The following is an 18,982-nucleotide window of genomic DNA, read 5'->3' on the forward strand; positions in this document are numbered from 1 at the left end:
ACTGAATGTAGCTGAAAATGTTTCTATATTACATTTCTATTAGGTGCAAAGACTTTTCATTTTTCTCCATTGGTTTACCACCGATGGAGGTGTCTTTTAAAAAACTGATCCTATTCTCTTGCTATGTTGTGCTACCAAAATGTGGGGAAACAGCAAGGTAATTTACAGAATGGGAAAATTGCTTTTATATGAGGCCAGGCAAACTTTATTTACATATGCACATATTTAGAAAAAGAGGCTTTGTGCTTTCTGACTGTATGTGCCTTCTAGACTGTGAGCCCACTATTGGGTAGGGACCATCTCTATATGTTGCCAATTTGTACATCCCAAGCACTTAGTACAGTGCTCCGCACACAGTAAGTGCTCAATAAATACGAATGAATGAATGAATGTGACTGTTCATTTAGGGCAGAGTTGATTCTAGGTGGGTTTTTTCACCTCATTAATTGGGACGAATTAAGGGAAAGGTGACTCAAGGTGTCAAAGCAAGAGAAGAGTAACTGACCACACTAAATGAGCTTTAAATAGTACTAAGGTTCTGACTCCTTATCTCTAACTGGTACTTCATTTTTCTTGGCTTTTATACCAGCTGCAATGTATAGGCATTAATATCGAATTCTTGATGTAATTCTAGCTATTCCTCACAAGAGTCTGTATCCCTTCAAAGTGTTACGCAGTTGAAGTGAGGGCCAAACTATAGTTTAGCTTTTGGGATTTTTAATTTAACAAACTCTGCAGAGGAGCAATCTAATACTGAACTAGGCTGGTGAGAGGGAGGACATTAATTCATTTCAGTGCACTGTAAATACACTGAAGAATTAAAAACAAGGAAGCAGACCATTTTTTTTAATGGAAAAAACATCTTTGCACAAAGAAACCATTGGTTCCTGACACCCTGCTGGATGTCTTCTCACTGACTGTAAGTGATGGTAACTTCCTGGCAATCCAACTTGCAATGTGTTTTTTACTCGCAGAAGTTATGGAATTTTTTTTTCCCCTTGGTTACTGGTGACAGTTCTCTTGTTGAAAACTGGAGTAATCTGTGATGCTAAACATTTAGTAGGAAATGCAATCTAAGATTATAGGACAGCTTCATTTGGCTGCCAACAAAGTCAAGCACTTATAACTGTTCCATGTAAATATTACAACATATTTTGCAGTTGTCCCTGAAGTCCACATTCTGACACTGAAAGCCAGCATTTCAGCATTAACAACAATGATTTACAATCTTCCACCTCATGTTCCCATGAAAACTATTGTAAATGGCTGCTTTACCCCCATCTCTGCTTTTTTCTAACCAATAAAACTGCTGCTACAATTCAAGAAAGTGTACACTGGCAAGCCGGAGGAGCAATTCCAAAATAAATAAATCAGCCCACAAAATTTTCTTATTACCCTGCAAAAATTTCACTAGCCCTTCCCACACTACTCAGTGTCACAGTGATGGCACACACAGCTGAGGCTGAAAGAATAAGACCTGCAATTAGGGGTATGTCCATCGCACAACTTCTTCAAGTCTAAAATGATTTCTTTCAGGACTCAGAGATGGCCATTTGTAGGATATCTATTACACAGTTTCACACCAGGACCTATTTGGGGGACCCTGGGGACCCCTCCCATCTTTACCCTGAGGATTTCTCTGGAGATGTAAGCAATCCAGTCTTCTTTCAGGGTATTCCCTTTTGTGTTCTTTACGAGGTCCGTAATAGAGCCTGCCCCGCAGAACTCCATAACAAGCTGCAGAGAACAGGCATAAAAAAAATCCAGTCACTGACCTTGTAACTCACCAAGACATAGCACACCTACCATTCCGGCCTGGGCCACCATAACTTTTGGCAGTCACTCGCAGAGAGGGTTCTGGAGGCCCCACCCAGTGTTAATCCACCCAAGAACTATAAACCGCTAAAAGACACACGTACATTTGGATAGGATTTCAGATTACAGTGGTTAGCTTGACGTGACTGATCAATTACTAAAATCTACTGCCATTTAATAATCATAATTGTGGTATGTGTTAAGCGCTTAATATGTGCCAGACACTGTATTAAATGCGCCGGGTGGTTACAAGCAAATTGGGTTAGACACAGTCCCTGTCTCATATGGGGCTCATAATCTCAATCCCCATTTTACAGATGAGGTAACTGAGGCCCAGAAATGAAGTGACTTGCCCAAGGCCACACAACAGAAAAGTGGTGGAGCTGAGATTGGAACCCATGACTTCCTGAGTCCCAGGCCTGTGCCTGTGGTCTATCCACTGCACCATGCTGCCTCCCCTCTTTGATCTGTGAGATTTGGATTTTCCTCGCTAGGCTATACACTCATTGTAGGCAGGGAATGTGCCTGTTATATAGTTATACTGTACTCTCCAAGTGGTTAGTACAGTGCTCTGAACAAAGTAGATGCTCAATAAATACGACTCCTTCTTGAACACCATCACTTTAGCCTAGTGCTCAATCAACCCTCCCACTCGCCTCTTCTCTAAATCAGTTCTGAGTCTCAATATGTATATTTCTATGTCTGATTTATAGGTGGAAGGGCACACTTTCAGCATTTTTCTCCAGCATCCCTGATTCTTTTCTCAAGCACACTCTAAATCAGCAAAACACTTAACTATTTCCCCCATTCTTAATGCTATCTAATCTAGTCTCATTTAATGGCCTTCAAATTTTGATTTATTTATTTTTTAATTTTTTTTTTTTTTGGTGGAATGATAGACCTGAAGGCCCTTAAGTGGTAATTCCACTACCTGTCCTTAGTTGTCATTTTTGGAGGTTGGTTTTGATTCCTTCAATATGCTTCATTACCTAAAATACAGGTTGGAGCCAGGAGGGCCTGGGTTCTAATTCTGCCTCTACCATGTATCTGCTATGTGACCCTGGGCAAGTCACTTAACTTCTCTGGGCCTCAGTTACCTCATCTATAAAATGGGGATTAAGACTGTGAGCCCCATGTGGGACAGGGACTGTGTCCAACCTGATTAACTTGCAGCTACCCCACTGCTTGGAACAGTTCTTGGCACATAACACTAAAGTACCATAATTTTATTTTACATATATACTGTTCTGCTTTTATTCAGAATTTCAAAATGTCTCGATGTGGTTTTTAAATGTAATGCTCACAATATAATATGGACAAGAACAAGGAAACCCTAAGGTATATACTGCTAATCTACTTCAAAAAGTCTCAGTTTTCTTGCAACTCTGCTGCATTCCCCAGAACTATATCACTGTACTTTTGAGACCGGAGTTAGTTTTCTAGATTGCCCTTGAAGTTAACAATAGAAAAGAATTTGAGTGCAGTATTAGATTAATACAGTATGCCTTTACTGATCCCTTCAGATTGAAGTAAATTCCAATTTTTCCTTCAAATGAACTACTTCTTGTCTTCATGATGGAACCACAGGGAAGAGTGGTAAAGAAGACTAGATTTCAGTTTTGAAGGTAAGTAACTGTCGCATTTGTTTAGCACATTCTACATGCCAAGTACTCTACCAAGCAGTAGGATGGATACATGATAATGAAGTCGGGCATAGTCCCTGTCCATCATGGGGCTCACGGTCCTATGGGGAGGGAGAACAGGTATTGAACCTGCAGTCCAACAGCACTAAAGAAAGAAAAGTATTTGGGTGGCTTGAATACTTAGAGAAAATGTGTGTCTCCCCTTGACAGATTTTTCTGGGAAAGTTGGACAAGGCAATGAGATAAAGGGACAATTCCAAAGCTTTGGTCACACACAATACCTACTTACCCACAGTTGGTCATCATGTCCTGGAGGACTCTTCTTAATAAAAGCGCCATAGTAGGTGGCAATGTTTCTGTGGTGTGAATATTTCTTTAGCATATTTATCTCCAGTTTGATTTCTTCCTCTTCATCCTGTAGAAGAAAGAACACAGAAAACTGCATTGAAGTCGCTCCTCGTGCACAAGGAATACACCTCTCAGAACCCTAGAGCCCAGAATTTTTGGAGTATCTGGGCACCATTAACTGAAACCAGAATTTACACCAAGCAGAAAACAAACACATAGCCCTAATCACATGAATCTGTTCAAATCTGGCTAGGAAGTGTTCCCATTTGGAAATAAGGAATTCCTCGCCCATAGATGTTAACAATTCCTGGCTTTTCCGAGCCCTGTGGAGTCACTTTTTTAATCATCAATACAGCACAGCAGTTCTCCATTAAGGTATCACAAGGGGGTATCACTAAATAATGCCTCTGCTCAGTGACCTAAGACCTGAATTTTGAAGTAGAATCCACTGACCCAGAAAAGCAGCTAGACTAGATCTATGGGCTTTTGCTAAGAGAATGGTGCTCTTGGGACCTTTTAAGAAAATGTATCAACAAATTCCCCTCCAATACAGAGTAAAAAGCATTTTGAAATAAACCAGGGTAGTGAGAAAAGGGGAGGGGATGGAGGAAGGGAAACACCTTGAACTCGTTGTACTTTGCATTTGCCACAAACAAGCAGCACGGAAATAGTGGGAAGACCACGGGTCTAGAAGTCAGAAAACTGGGGTTCTAATCCCACCACCTCTGCCACTTCATTCATTCATTCAATCGTATTTATTGAGTGCTTACTGTGTGCAAAGCACTGTACTAAGCGCTTGGGAAGTACAAGTTGGCAACATATAGAGACAGTCCCTACCCAACAATGGGCTCACAGTCTAGAAGGGGGAGACAGACAACAAAACACAACATATTAACAAAATAAAATAAATAGAATAGTAATAAATCTGTACAAATATATATACAGGTGCTGTGGGGAGGGGAAGGAGGTAGGGTAGGGGGGATGGGGAGGGGGAGAGGAAAAAGGGAGCTCAGTCTGGGAAGGCCTCCTGGAGGAGGTGAGCTCTCAGTACAGCTTTGAAGGGAGGAAGAGAGCTAGCTTGGCGGATGTGCGGAGGGAGGGCATTCCAGGCCAGGGGGAGGACGTGGGTGGGGGGGTCGACGGCGGGACAGACGAGAACGAGGAACAGTGAGAAGGTTAGCGGCAGAGGAGCGGAGGGTGCGGGCTGGGCTGTAGAAGGAAAGAAGGGAGGTGAGGTAGGAGGGGGCGAGGTGATGGAGAGCCTGGAATCCCAGGGTGAGGAGTTTCTGCCTGATGCTCAGATTGATTGGTAGCCACTGGAGATTTTTGAGGAGGGGAGTAACATGTACAGAGCGTTTCTGCACAAAGATGATCCGGGCAACAGCGTGAAGTATAGGCTGAAGTGGAGAGAGACAGGAGGATGGGAGATCAGAGAGGAGGCTGATGCAGTAATCCAGTCGGGATAGGATGAGAGATTGAACCAACAGGGTAGTGGTTTGGATGGAGAGGAAAGGGCAGATCTTGGTGATGTTGTGCAGGTGAGACTGGCAGGTTTTGGTGATGGATTGGATGTGAGGGGTGAACGAGAGAGCAGAGTCGAGGATGACACCAAGGTTGCGGGCTTGTGAGACGGGAAGGATGGTAGTGCCGTCAACAGTGATGGGAAAGTCAGGGAGAGGGCAGGGTTCGGGAGAGAAGATAAGGAGTTCAGTCTTGGACATATTGAGTTTTAGATGGCGGGCAGACATCCAGATGGAGAGGCCTTGAAGGCAGGAGGAGACACGAGCCTGAAGGGAGGGAGACAGGGAGCAGGGGCAGAGATGTAGACTTGGGTGTCATCAGCGTAGAGATGACAGTTGAAGCCGTGGGAGCGAATCAGTTCACCAAGGGAGTGAGTGTAGATAGAGAACAGAAGGGGACCAAGAACTGACCCTTGAGGAACCCCTACAGTAAGGGGATGGGAGGGGGAGGAGGAGCCCGCGAAGGAGACTGAGAATGAACGTCCGGAGAGATAAAAGGGAGAACCAGGAGAGGATGGAGTCTGTGAAGCCAAGGTTGGATAGCGTGTTGAGGAGAAGGGGGTGGTCCAAAGTGACGAAGGCAGCTGAGAGGTCGAGGAGGATTAAGATACGAGTAGGAGCCGTTGGATTTGGCAAGCAGGAGGTCATTGGTGACCTTTGAGAGGGCAGTTTCAGTGTAATGTAGGGGATGGAAGCCAGATTGGAAGGGGTCGAGGAGAGAGTTGGCACTGAGGAATTCGAGGCAGCAGGTGTAGGCGACTCGTTCAAGGAGTTTGGAAGGGCATGGTAGGAGGAAGATAGGGCGATAACTAGAAGGAGGGGGGGGGTCATGAGAGGGTTTTTTTAGGATGGGGGAGACATGGCAGAGGGGAAGGAACCAGTGGAGAGTGAGTGGCTGAAGAAAGAAGTTAAGGAGGGGAGGAGGGACGGGGCGACAGATTTCATAAGATGAGAGGGAATGGGATCAGAAGCACAGGTGGCCGGAGTAGCACTTGAGAGGAGGGAGGATATCTCATCTGAGGAAACTGCTGGGAGGGATGGGAGAGTAGCGGAGAGGGTTGAGAGCATGGGGTTGGGGAAGGGGAAGGAGTGAATTTGGGGAGCTCGGACCTGATGGAGTTAATTTTACTAATGAAGTAGGAGGCCAGATCATTGGGGGTGAGGGAAGGAGGAGGAGGAGGAACAGGGAGCCTGAGAAGGGAGTTCAATGTACGGAAGAGCTGACCAGGATGATGGGCATGGGTGCCAATAAGGGAGGAGAAATAGTTTTGTCTGGCAGAGGAAAGGGCAGAGTTAAAGCAGGAAAGGATAAACTTGAAGTGGACAAGGTTCGCTTGGTGTTTAGACTTTCGCCAGCAGCGTTCAGCAGCTCGAGCATTGCCTGCTGGATACGACCTTCGGCAAATCATTTAAACTACTCTGCTTCTGTTCCCCATTTATTAAATGGAGATAAAATACCTGTTTCCCCTCCTACTTAGACTGTGATCCCTTATATGGAACTATGTCCAATTTAACTTCATTGTAACTACCCCAGTGCTTAATACAATGTATGGCAGACAACAGATGCTTAATAAACAATAACTAATAATATTATTACTCTCGATTGGTGGCCAGGACTTGTGAAATCATGTCTGATAACCAACCTGCAAAAAGAGTCAGGTGAAGAAGAGTACAAAGGGTGGAGAATTGCAGGATACCTGGCTTCTGTCCAAAAGATCTCAGGTGAAGAGAAGTAATAGTTGAAAGAAATGTGGTGAAATGAAGAAAGAGAAAATGAACTACTTTCCTTCTTTCACCACCCCCGGTATATTGCACATGCATGCACACTTTCCATGGCATTAAACACTCCATAAATGCCATTGATCGATTGGTCAATCAGAGGAGTATTAATAAAAACTCGGAGACAAAGACTCAATCATGGAGAAGTAAGTGAATATGACCAAGAAGAACCACTGCATTCTGGAGAGAAAGGATTTCCAATGGGGACAACTAACAACCTTTCAAAAGAAAGTGATGACAGTTACATCTGAACAAGCCACCATACTCTGCCCCCCCCCCCCCCCCCACCAACCACAAACATCCTCAACCCACCCGCTACAACAGGGGAAGCACGATGGCCTAGTGGTTAGAGCATAGGCCTGAGACTTAGAAGGACCTGGGTTCTAATCCCTGCTCTGCCATTTGTCTATGTGACCTTGGGCAAGACAATTAACTTCTCTATGCCTCAGTTACCTCATCTGTAAAATGGGGATTAAGACTGTGAGTCCCACATGGGACAACCTGATTACCTTGTGTCTACCCCAGAGCTTAGAACACTGCTTGGCACATAATAAGTGCTTAACAAATACCATAATTATTTATTATTATTATTACTATTATTAAGTATGTTCTTTTGAATTTTCTTCTTTTTTCAAAGGTGGATGTTGCTTTGAGGACAGGAACCCCAGTACCAATCTTTCCTCTAACTTCGATTCACTGACCTGAAATTACTCTGTTTCAATCAATCAATGAAATTTACTGAGGGCTTACTGTGTGCAAAGCACTGTATTAAGTGCTTGGGAAGGTACAATGCAAGCACTTGACTTGCAGGACTTGTGAAATCAAGTCTGATAAACAACCTGCAAAAAGAGTCAGGTGAAGAAGAGTACAAAGGGTGGAGAATTGCAGGATACCTGGCTTCTGTCCAAGAGATCCCAGGTGCTTAAGTGCTTAGTACAGTGCTCTGCACACAGTAAGCGCTCAATAAATACGATTGAATGAAGAGAATTAGTAGATGTAACCCCTGACTGCAAGGGGCTCAAAGTCTACAGAGGGAGAAAGACATTAAAAGAAATTACAGACAGGAGAAATAATAGAGCGTAAGGATGGGTACGGAAAGGATGGGTACACAGGTCGTGTAGGGCCGGGGTGAGTATGAAAGTGCTCAAGGGACGCAAAGCCAAGTGCTCACTTGGCTCACTCAAATATGACTAAATGCTCAGTCAGTATCAGCTCTTCCATACATTCAACTCCCTTCTCAGGCCCCTGGTTCCTCCCCCTCCTCCTTCCCTCACCCCCAACATTCTGGCCTCCTACTTCATTAATAAAATTAAATCCATCAGGTCTGAGCTCCCGAAAGTCACTCCCCACCATTCTCCAACCCCCCGGCTCTCAACGCTCTCTGCTACTCTCCCGTCCTTCCCAGCAGTATCCTCAGAGGAGATCTCCTCCCTCCTCTCAAGTGCTACTCCGGCCACCTGTGCTTCTGACCCCATTCCCTCTCATCTTATGAAATCTCTCGCTCCGTCCCTTCTCCCCTGCTTAACTTCCATCTTCAACCACTCACTCTCCACGGGTTCCTTCTCCTCTGACTTCAAACATGCCCACGTCTCTTCCATCCTAAAAAAACCCTCTCTTGACCCCACCTCACCTTTTAGTTATCACCCTATCTCCCTCCTACCATTCCTTTCCAAACTCCTTGAACGAGTCATCTACACGCGCTGCCTCGAATTCCTCACCACCAACTCTCTCCTTGACCCACTCCAATCTGGCTTCCGTACCCTACATTCCACTGAAACTGCCCTCTCAAAGGTCACCAATGACCTCCTACTTGCGAAATCCAACGGCTCATACTCTATCCTAATCCTCCTCGACCTCTCAGCTGCCTTCGACACTGTGGACCACCGCCTTCTCCTCATCACGCTATCCAACCTTGGCTTCACAGACTCCGTCCTCTCCTGGTTCTTCTTTTATCTCTCTGGCCGTTCATTCTCAGTCTCTTTTGCAGGCTCCTCCTCCCCTTCCCATCCCCTTACTGTAGGGGTTCCTCGAGGTTCAGTTCTTGGTCCCCTTCTGTTCTCGATCTACACTCACTCCCTTGGTGACCTCATTCGCTCCAATGGCTTCAACTATCATCTCTATGCTGATGACACCCAAATCTACATCTCTGCCCCTGCTCTCTCTCCTTCCCTCCAAGCTCACATCTCCTCCTGCCTTCAGGACATCTCCGTCTGGATGTCTGCCTGCCACCTAAAACTCAACATGTCCAAGACTGAACTCCTTGTCTTCCCTCCCAAACCCTGCCCTCTCCCTGACTTTCCCATCACTGTTGACGGCACTACCATCCTTCCCGTCTCACAAGCCCGCAACCTTGTTGTCATCCTTGACTCTGCTCTCTCGTTCACCCCTCACATCTAAAGCCATCACTAAAACCTGCCGGTCTCACCTCCGCAACATTGCCAAGATCTGCCCTTTCCTCTTCATTCAAACTGCTACCCTGCTCATTCAAGCTCTCATCCTATCCCATCTGGATTACTGTATCAGCCTCCTCTCTGATCTCCCATCCTCCTGTCTCTCTCCACTTCAATCCATACTTCACGCCACTGCCCAGAGTGTCCAGAAACGCTCTGGGCATGTTACTCCCCTCCTCAAAAATCTCCAGTGGCTACCAATCAACCTACGCATCAGGCAAAAACACCTCACCCTCGGCTTCAAGGCTCTCCATCACCTCGCCCCCTCCTACCTCACCTCCCTTCTCTCCTTCTACAGCCCAGCCCGCACCCTCTGCTCCTCTGCCGCTAATCTCCTCACCGTACCTCGTTCTTGCCTGTCCTGCCGTCAACCCCCGGCCAACATCATCCCCCTGGCCTGGAGTGCCCTCCCTCCACACATCCGCCAAGCTAACTCTCCCCCTCCCTTCAAAGCCCTACTGAGAGCTCACTTCCTCCAGGAGGCCTTCCCAAACTGAGCCCCTTCCTTCCTCTCCCCCTCCTCCCCCTCCCCCCCGCCTTACCCCCTTTCCCTCCCCACAGCACCTGTATATATGTATATGTTTATTCATATTTATTACTCTATTTATTTATTTTATTTGTACATATTTATTCTATATATTTTATTTTGTTAATATGTTTTGTTCTCTGTCTCCCCATTCTAGACTGTGAGCCCACTGTTGGGTAGGGACCATCTCTATATGTTGCCAACTTGTACTTCCCAAGTGCTTAGTACAGTGCTCTGCACACTGTAAGTGCTCAATAAATACGATTGAATGAATGAATGAATGAATATAGAGGGGAGGGTGGACAGGTGAAATCAGTTAAGTCTTCCAAGAGCATTCACAGAAAAGGGCATTCCTTAGCCACTGGAGGAAAGAAGTGTGGTAGGGAGCAAAAGTACCATTTAGAGGAATCTATGTTTTTACTATACTCATTTTGGAGTGCTAAAGCAAGACAAAACATGCTGTATGAACAAACATTGCTTTTTATTTCATCCCTCAAACTGGGCAAGCAGAAACAATGCATGCTCTAACTTCCAATCCTGACAAACAAAACGACCCCTGGGATGAAACAGAGCATCCCCTAGTTCTAGATGGAACAAAACAAAAGAAAATCTAATAGGGTCAAGTAAATGTGGTATGAGAGGTAATTTCAAGGGGGCAAATTAAAAGAAACACATGGCTAGTTACCCAGAGTTCAATTTGGTCTTGCTCTAAAGAATCAGTCATTCCATTTCCCCACAGGGCCTTACTCCTGAGAAATTTAAGGAGGCTTTCAATATGCAACAGGAGTGGTGCTGTTTTCAGGTACGAGAAATTGAGGCAACTTGCGGCATATATCCAGTAGAGTCAAGAAGAAAGATATTTGCCTAAATCATTTCACTACTTTCTTTGCTAACTCATTTTCCTGCGAGCAGCGCTGTGCACTAATAATGAGCACAAGGCGCTGGCACCGGGCCTCTTAGGCACATACCACCTTCTGACTCATCACTCACTCCCACAGCATCCGGCTCTTCCTTTGAGGTCTCCCAGCCAGACCCCGACCAGCGCTGATGTGTGCTCAGCTTGGGAGGTCTGACAAGTCTCTCACCAAAGGGTGGTATCGGGCTGTGACCATACCCAGATGGTAAAGGGAATGATGGTCCTCTTGAGAGCCAGTCTCCATTCTATCATGTCTAGTTCTCTGGCCCCTTCAAGTTGCAGCAGTTAAATCTGACAACTTAAAACCAAATTCAAGTTTTTATTTGCTCCTTTTATGAAACGGCACACCAAACAGGAACTGGGAAAGGGTATGTCAGGGAAAAAAATCTGAAGAACAATGCTGATCCAGGACAGTGTTCAACAAAAAAAGACCAAAAACATCCTGACAACATTCTGAATACACAAAGAGAGACAACAGGAGGGAGATTAACTCTAAACAATGTAGTATTTGGTGTTCGTTTTGGTGTGAAGAGTTTACTCGAAGGTGAAAACATTATTATTCATTCATTCATTCAATCGTATTTATTGAGCCCTTTCTGTGTGCAGAGCACTGTATTAAGCACTTGGGAAGTACAAGTTGGCAACATATAGAGATGGTCCCTATGAAATAACGGGCTCACAGTCTAGAAGGGGGAGATTAAATTATTAGATTTGATTATTATTATTATTATTAATTATTAGATTTTCTCCCAAGTGATGGAAAGCTTACCACCAAACCCACAAGTGCTTGTCTTCCTCATCTCCAAACGTATAGCAAACTGACTAAAGTGTTCCTCTCTGGGGCCTCTCTTCCTTAGCAGAAACTAACTTCCTATATATTTTTTCAGTGTTCAGTGTGAAGACAGTCTTGGAAAGCCACCGGACCACAGAGCAGGGGTTCCAAATGGAGAATTCCTGCGGGGTTCCAGAAAGACCTCGGAGACCAGAGCTTCAACTCCACTACACAGCTGGTGGGTTGTGGAGGGGGAGACTGAGGACTAGAACTGAGCGAGACAGCCTCCCCTGCACTTCCTCCTCCTTGGCCTTTTAAGCTGCCAAGAAAGACAACTGTGAGCTCCTCTGTGGGTGGGAAGGTATGGGGACAGTAGAGGAGAAGGAAGTGAAGGAGAGGATGTAATTTGGGAGAGGATCCTAATGAACGATCAAACAGGATAAGGTATGAAATCAGAGAAGGCATGTGATTAATGGTCATTGACTGGAACTTGGTGGTTGTAAGATTTCATTTGGGTTCTCGAACCAAGAATTAATGCCTTCAAAGATGGTGGCCTTGATCGCAGCTGAATGCATTCAAAGGTGACAGAGGGGCAAGGGCACATGGAATCTAACAGCCCCACCCCTAATAGTGAAGGTACTTACTGAGTGCTTAATATATGCAAAGCATTATATTAAGTGCTCAGGAGAGTACATTAAAACAGAGTTGGCAGACACGTTCCTTGTCCACAATGAGCTTACTGCCTAGGAAGGGAGACAAGACATTAATGTAAATAAAGAATTTATAATATATCATTTAAAGATAATCATGTATCTTTAAACATAATTTATTCTTCGAGTACAAGAACCGCTACAAATATACCTGTCCCTGACTCTTACGGCACAAAGATGTTTTAAGCACAACCATCAATCAGTCAGCACGAGCTGAGAAATCCCTCCCTCTGAAACTCAATGAGAATTTGGAAATGGACAGAACCGATTCAACCGACGACCCAGAAGCCACTTTGCTCCCTTTGCAAATCTGGGATGAGAGAACCAAGTCTTTCTCTAAAAGTACGGCATTTCAAAATGCTAAAGGACTAGAGGTTTTCTGGAGTGGGGTCTGGAAATAATTATAATTGTTTGTGGTGAAGAGAAGGATCCAGAATATGTAAGCAAGTTGTTTTAGTTAAGTAAACCAATTTCAAAATCTGATGTGTTTGCTGATGGCTATTGTTATTCTCAAAATACAGCATGGCAAAGATCTCCCCTAAATAGTCATGATTAATGAATCTGAATACTGCTTTTCTCAACTGGCTTGGTAAATAAAATAGCCTAACTGTGGGCAGGGGCATGTGTCTACCAACTCCGTTCATTGTACTCTTCCAAGTGCTGAGAACAGTCCTCTGCACACAGAAAAGTTCTCAATAAATACAACTGATGATGATACTGAATTGGCACAGTTTTCCTAAAACCGTAAAATCAAAATAAATCTTTGCTTAAAGATAGTGAACTTTCAAAAACAAACCTAAGCTATCAATCTGCACTAAGAATGGCACAAAGTAGAATGAAGTTCTGAAGAACAATAATTCAGTCAAATTAACTTAAATCAAACCCAACCTTTTTGAAGCTAATGTTCTTACCCATTATACAAAGGCACTCCCCATGTGTTTACAATTTAACAAACTCACTCATGTTCTTCACACACTACTTCTTGGGTGGTGGAATGGGGCGGGGAAGAGAACGGGGGAAAGGATGGAGAAGGAGTACTCACCAAAATGCATGCTAACAATATCAGAGGTGGTTGTTGTGGATAAGAAAATCCTACCCCGATCTTGCAATGCACTTATACCTTCTTATCCTCAAGTGAACCAGCATGGCCTAATGGAAAGACCATGGGCCTGAGAGTCAGAGGACCTGAGTTCTAATCCTAACTCTTCTACTTGACTGCTGTATGCCCTTGGGCAAGTCACTTAACTTCACAGTTCCTCAGTTACCTCAGCAGTAAAATGAGGATTAAACCCAACTCTCTCCTACTTAGTCTGTGAGCCTAATAATAATAATAATAATAATTCTGGTATTTGTTAAGCACTTACTATGCGCCAAGCACTGTTCTAAGCACTGGGGTAGATACAAAGTAATTAGGTTGCCCCACATGGGGCTCACAGTCTTAATCCCCATTTTACAGATGAGATACCTGAGGCACAGAGAAGTGAAGTGACTTGCCCAAAGTCACAAAGCTGACAAGTGGCGGAGCCGGGACAGGAATCCACAACCTCTGATTCCCAAGCCCTGCTCTTTCCGCTAAACCACACTGCCCCATGTGGGACAGGGACTGTGTCTGACCTGATTAACTTGTATCAGTGCTTACAAAAGTGTCTGACCCCTAGTAAGCCCTTAATAAGCACCATTTAAAAAAAGCTTTATCCAGAGCTTTCTAGGCTTTTCCCAAAATGATTCGCTTTTGCCGAATTGTTGCCAAATTATACTTTCCAAGCGCTTAGTACAGTGCTCTGCACCCAGTAAGCGCTCAATGCGACTGAATGAATGAATGAATTTACTACGATGCACCTGCCCATCATTCAGTTTGTTTTCATTTTTTTCCTCAAAATCCAAGATATGCGTGTTTGTCCAACAAAAAACATGCATTCTAAGATGAAGCTGGGGCAGGATGCATGGGTTTCAACATTCCCACATCCATCCAAGAGTACAATCACCTGGGACACATATACACCCATCTGATGTAAAAATAATATTATTATAAGCACTTACAGTGCTTGATAAGATACAATCAGAGAGACACAGTTCTTGCCCCACATGGAGCTCACAGTTTAAGGGGGAGGGAGAACAGACTGTAAACTCGCTGTGAGCAGGTAAGATGCCTACCAACTCCATAATACTGTTCTCTCACAAGTGCTTTGTACAGTGCTTCCCACACAGTAAGTGCTCAATAAATACAATTTATTGACTGATGGATTGAGAACAGTTATTGAATCCCTATTTTACAGATGAGGAAACCGAAGCACACAGAAATTACAGTGACTTGCCCAAGGTCATGCAGCAGGTAAGGGGCACACCTGGAATTACAACCCAGGCCCGTGTTCTTTCCACTAAACCATGCCACTAATGGTAACCATTACTAGAGGCATGTGGACCTGAGTTCATCCGAAAAATTCTGAGAGAGCAGGAGAACAGGTACCTAAACCCCCATTTTACAGATGAGGAAACAGGCCTGAGCAAGGCTGTTGGTTCGGTTCAACCGCCAGTTCGCACCCCTTGAAGGTGCCTGCCTCCAAGGGCACGACTACCAGGAGGCACACACCCTCATTGAGAGTGGGTGCCAACTTATTTGCTCTCTGGAATTGGAACCCTCATTATGACTAACACTCCTCGTTTAGTCTGGTTGTTTGTAAGTGGGTGTAATGAACTAAATGCTGGGTTCAAACCCCCCCCCCCCCGGTCATTAGTGGGGGAAATAAACGAGTCTGGTGGTCTCGCTCTAGCACTTACAAAAACGGAAGCAAGTATGAACACCTCCCACGATTTGTCCAGATAAATCAGACAATCGTTAGTCTGTGCGCAGGACGGGCCCAGAATTAGAAGAGAAAAGTGCTGCACACAAACTCCATGGGGGAGGAACTGAAGAGCTCTTGGGCCAGGACAGAGCCCAAACTCCGAACGGAACTATTACTCCCTGACTCCTATCACCCAGCCCATCCACTATGAAAATGCAGAGAGACGGGCCATCCCCAATGGGGGAGGTGAGGCTCCATCCTGAGTCTCCAGGGGGGAGATGGCTGGGAGGCCCCACTTTGTGATTTACTGCAGCTAAGGCCAATTAACATTTTGGACTCTAACCAAAGGGTGCAAACTCTCAGAGAAAAGATCTTTGTCTTTGCCTGAGATGTGACTGCAATGAGTTTTCACTTGCCTTCCTGGCTATTACATTTGGAGAGAAAAGGGTGAAAGGTGTTTGTGGGGCAGGGGGGAGAGAGGAAGGGGAAAGGAAAGGGGACAGAAAAGGAGACAGGAGGAAGGAGAACGTGGGATTAAAAGAAGTGAGAAGATAAAGGAAAGGATGGAGAGAAAAGGGAGAAAGGAAAGGGAAAGGGGGAAGGGAGAAAGGTGGGGAGAAAGAAGGATGAGCAGCAGGAGGGAGAAAGGGAAAGAGCAGGAAAAAATGTGGAATAGGATGAAAGAAGGATAGGAAGAGGAGAGATCCCAGCTCATCCAAAAAGGCTTCTCCACTTACCTCCCACCATCCCAAGGCCCCCCCACAAATCAGTGGCCTTCCTTAATACTAATGTAATTGCACCTATCCATGGTACCTAGATACATGCATATCTCAATTAATTCAGCTACTTCATCCTGACATATGCTTCTTCTACTTGCCTCTCCTGTTTATTGTAATCCTGAAGACAGGGATCACAACTTTTGCTTCAAAAGGACTTAGTGTTGAGTGCGCTGCAAATACCAGGTGCTCAAAAAATGCCACACTGATTAACTGATTGAAAGAGGAAGTGGTGGGTTCAGAGGAGGACGAGGGAAAGGGAAAAAAAAATAGCATGCCCATCACTGCTGACACCACCACCATCCTTCTTGTCTCAAAGCCAGAACCGTGGCATTATCCTCATCTCTGTGCTTCAACCCAGATATTCCATCACCAAATTCTGTCAGTCCTATCTTCACAACTTCTCTAGAATCCTCCCCCTCCTTTCCATTCAATCACATTGGTTCAAGCACTTCTACTATCCCTTCTTTCTACTACTGCCTCAGCCCCCTTGCGAACATCCCAGCCCTCCAGTCCATCCTTCACTCTACTGTATGGATCATTTTTCTAAAAATGCTCTGCACATATCTCCCCATGCCTCAGAAACCTCCAACAGTTGACCTTCTACCTCCACATCAAACCGACACTCCTCACCACTAGATTTAGGGCATGCAATCTCCCTCTTACCTATCCTTGCTCCTCTCTCACTATAATCCAGCCCACACACTTCACTTCTCTAATACCAACTACTGTGCCTTGATCTCGTCTCTCTTGCCACCGACCTTTTTCTCACACCTTCCCTCCTACCTGGAAATTCTTCCACCTTCATATCTGACCACCACTCACTCCCATCTTCAGTGCACCATTAAATCAACCTTTTCTCTCTTCCAGGAAGCCTTCTCTGATTAACCGTTCAACTCCCCCCGCTTTATTCTCTCTTCCTTATTCTCTATGCACTTAGGTCTATACTCCCCTAAGCACTTTCTCCCCACCTTAATCTCTCTCCCTTCTATGTCACCTATGCACTTGGGTCTATACTCCCTAAGCACTTGGATACTCAACCCACCTCCACAGCAATGTCTCCCCAACCAGACAAAGTTCCTTGAGGGCAGGTGTGGTGAGTGAGAGTGACTCCATCTTGTATTATTTGACCCCGGAAGCAACAAGGCCAAAGGAGAAACTGTATTATCTTTCTGAAGAATTTTGAGGAGCGGAACTGAATTGTCTTACCGAGGGCTTAAGAAGGAGCTAAATTACTCTGCTGGACAGAAAAAGAACTCCCAGATGGGGCCATGCCCACGGGTGGGATAAGCAGGGGTGGAGGGGTCGCCTTCCTCTCTGGTTTACCAGTAATGAGCAGAAGGCTGAAATCCCCAGAGAACAATGGACAAAAGAGGAAAGAACTGGCCCTCTTTGCCTGGTTTGCCAGGCACGGAACCACCTAAGCCATGCACTGAGACACCTATGACTGCCGCAGCCCAGCACCTAAGACTTGAACCAGGACAAAAGCGAGCTGCGGGCAGTCTGACTCCTTGAAACTCCTCCAACGTGGGACCATCTTTACCAAGACTTGGGGAAAACCAGGATGACGACGAGCTGCTGGAAGTACGACTCCTTGAAGCTATCACCTTCACCAAGACTTGGGGCAAACCAGTTGGATTGGTAACCGTAGGGGGTGGGGGTGTGTGTGTGTGGATGTGTGTGTGTCCCTAACCCCTGTTTTCGATTAAAATAAAGCTTTCCACTGTAATAACGGTGTTTGGTTTTACTTTCTTGACATGTCATTTGAGCATCCAAATTGATAGAGTCAAATCCCTGGTTAAGGGCTTGTAGGTCGAGCGCCTGATATTGCAGGGATGTGATTCCCAGGCGGGGCTCATGACAGCAGGAATCATGCTTTCCCACTCTGTTGTACTCTCCCAAATGCTGACTACAGTGCTCTGCACACAGTAGGCACTAGGTAAACATCAGTAGTGGACTGACTGCCTGGAAAAGAAAGAGAGAAAGAGCATAGTGCTTTTGCATAAGAGGTCCTTCGTGATTCCTGAAAGTGATGGTCCCTTTGGACAAGCAATGTCTGCTAAATGAGAAGCAGCATGGCCCAGTGGATAGAGCAAGAGCCTGGGAATCAGAAGACCAGGGTTCTAATTCCAGCTCTACCACTTGTCTGTTATGTGACTCTGGGTGAGTCACTTAACTTATCTGTGCCTCCGTTACCTCATCTGTAAAATGGGGATTAAGACGGCGAACCCAATGTGGGACAGGGACTGTGCCCAACCCAATTATCTTGTATCTACCGCAGCGTTTAGTATAATCCCTGATACACAGTAAGCGCTTTACAAATACGATTAAAAAAAACCAAACCTGCAGCTAGCAAGCACAGTTATGTGGTGTAGACAGGTAAATTCAAGCACTTGAGGCCACTGAAGCCCAGCCTATCTTAAATCTGGAGTCCTCCCGGCATTAATTTCAGTTGTTCCCCAACCCACTTAGCCTGCTAGAGATAGCGGGGTGGAGAGTAGAAAGAAAACTGAATATGCAGGGAGACATGGAAGCATCACAAAATCTCCATCCACTAAAGTAGGGTGGAAGACAGGATGCTTTCCAAAATGGGAGGGAGAAACAAATATGGTCATATTTTTCTTTCAATAAAAGGTTGTTGTCTTATGCTGTCGAGTCGTGTATGATCCATAGCGACACCATAGACGCATCTCACCCAGAATGCCCCACCTCCATCTGCAATCTTTCTGGTAGTGGATCCATAGAGTTTTCTTGGCAAAAATATGGGCAGAGTCCTAAATATCCAAAATGGAATCGACTGTCAAAGAGTGGAAGTGACTTGTCTTTAATAACTGCCCTCCAGTAGTTAAAGCAGCCTTGTAGAGGGGCAGGACTGGCTGTCTGGCGAGCCACCACCACAAGTTTTCTGTCTGACCCATTAATCATGGAGATGCACTACAGAGAA

The 18,982-nt window shown here is 45.2% G+C and overlaps 1 protein-coding gene across 7 annotated transcripts in view; it reads right to left on the minus strand.

The window, feature by feature from the left end:
• The window catches only part of MAP4K4 (mitogen-activated protein kinase kinase kinase kinase 4), a 268,656-nt gene that overhangs the window by 82,557 nt on the left and 167,117 nt on the right, over window positions 1-18,982 (minus strand). For all 7 annotated transcript variants that reach the window (XM_038742695.1, XM_038742687.1, XM_038742692.1 and 4 more), the window contains exons 4-5: window positions 3,748-3,873; window positions 1,627-1,737 (exon numbers count right to left, since the gene is read on the minus strand). In XM_038742695.1, coding sequence (XP_038598623.1) covers window positions 1,627-1,737; window positions 3,748-3,873 — 237 coding nt within the window. The remainder of the gene's footprint in view (window positions 1-1,626; window positions 1,738-3,747; window positions 3,874-18,982) is intronic.

This window comes from Tachyglossus aculeatus, chromosome 2 (assembly GCF_015852505.1).
Source record: "Tachyglossus aculeatus isolate mTacAcu1 chromosome 2, mTacAcu1.pri, whole genome shotgun sequence".
NCBI lineage: Eukaryota > Metazoa > Chordata > Mammalia > Monotremata > Tachyglossidae > Tachyglossus > Tachyglossus aculeatus.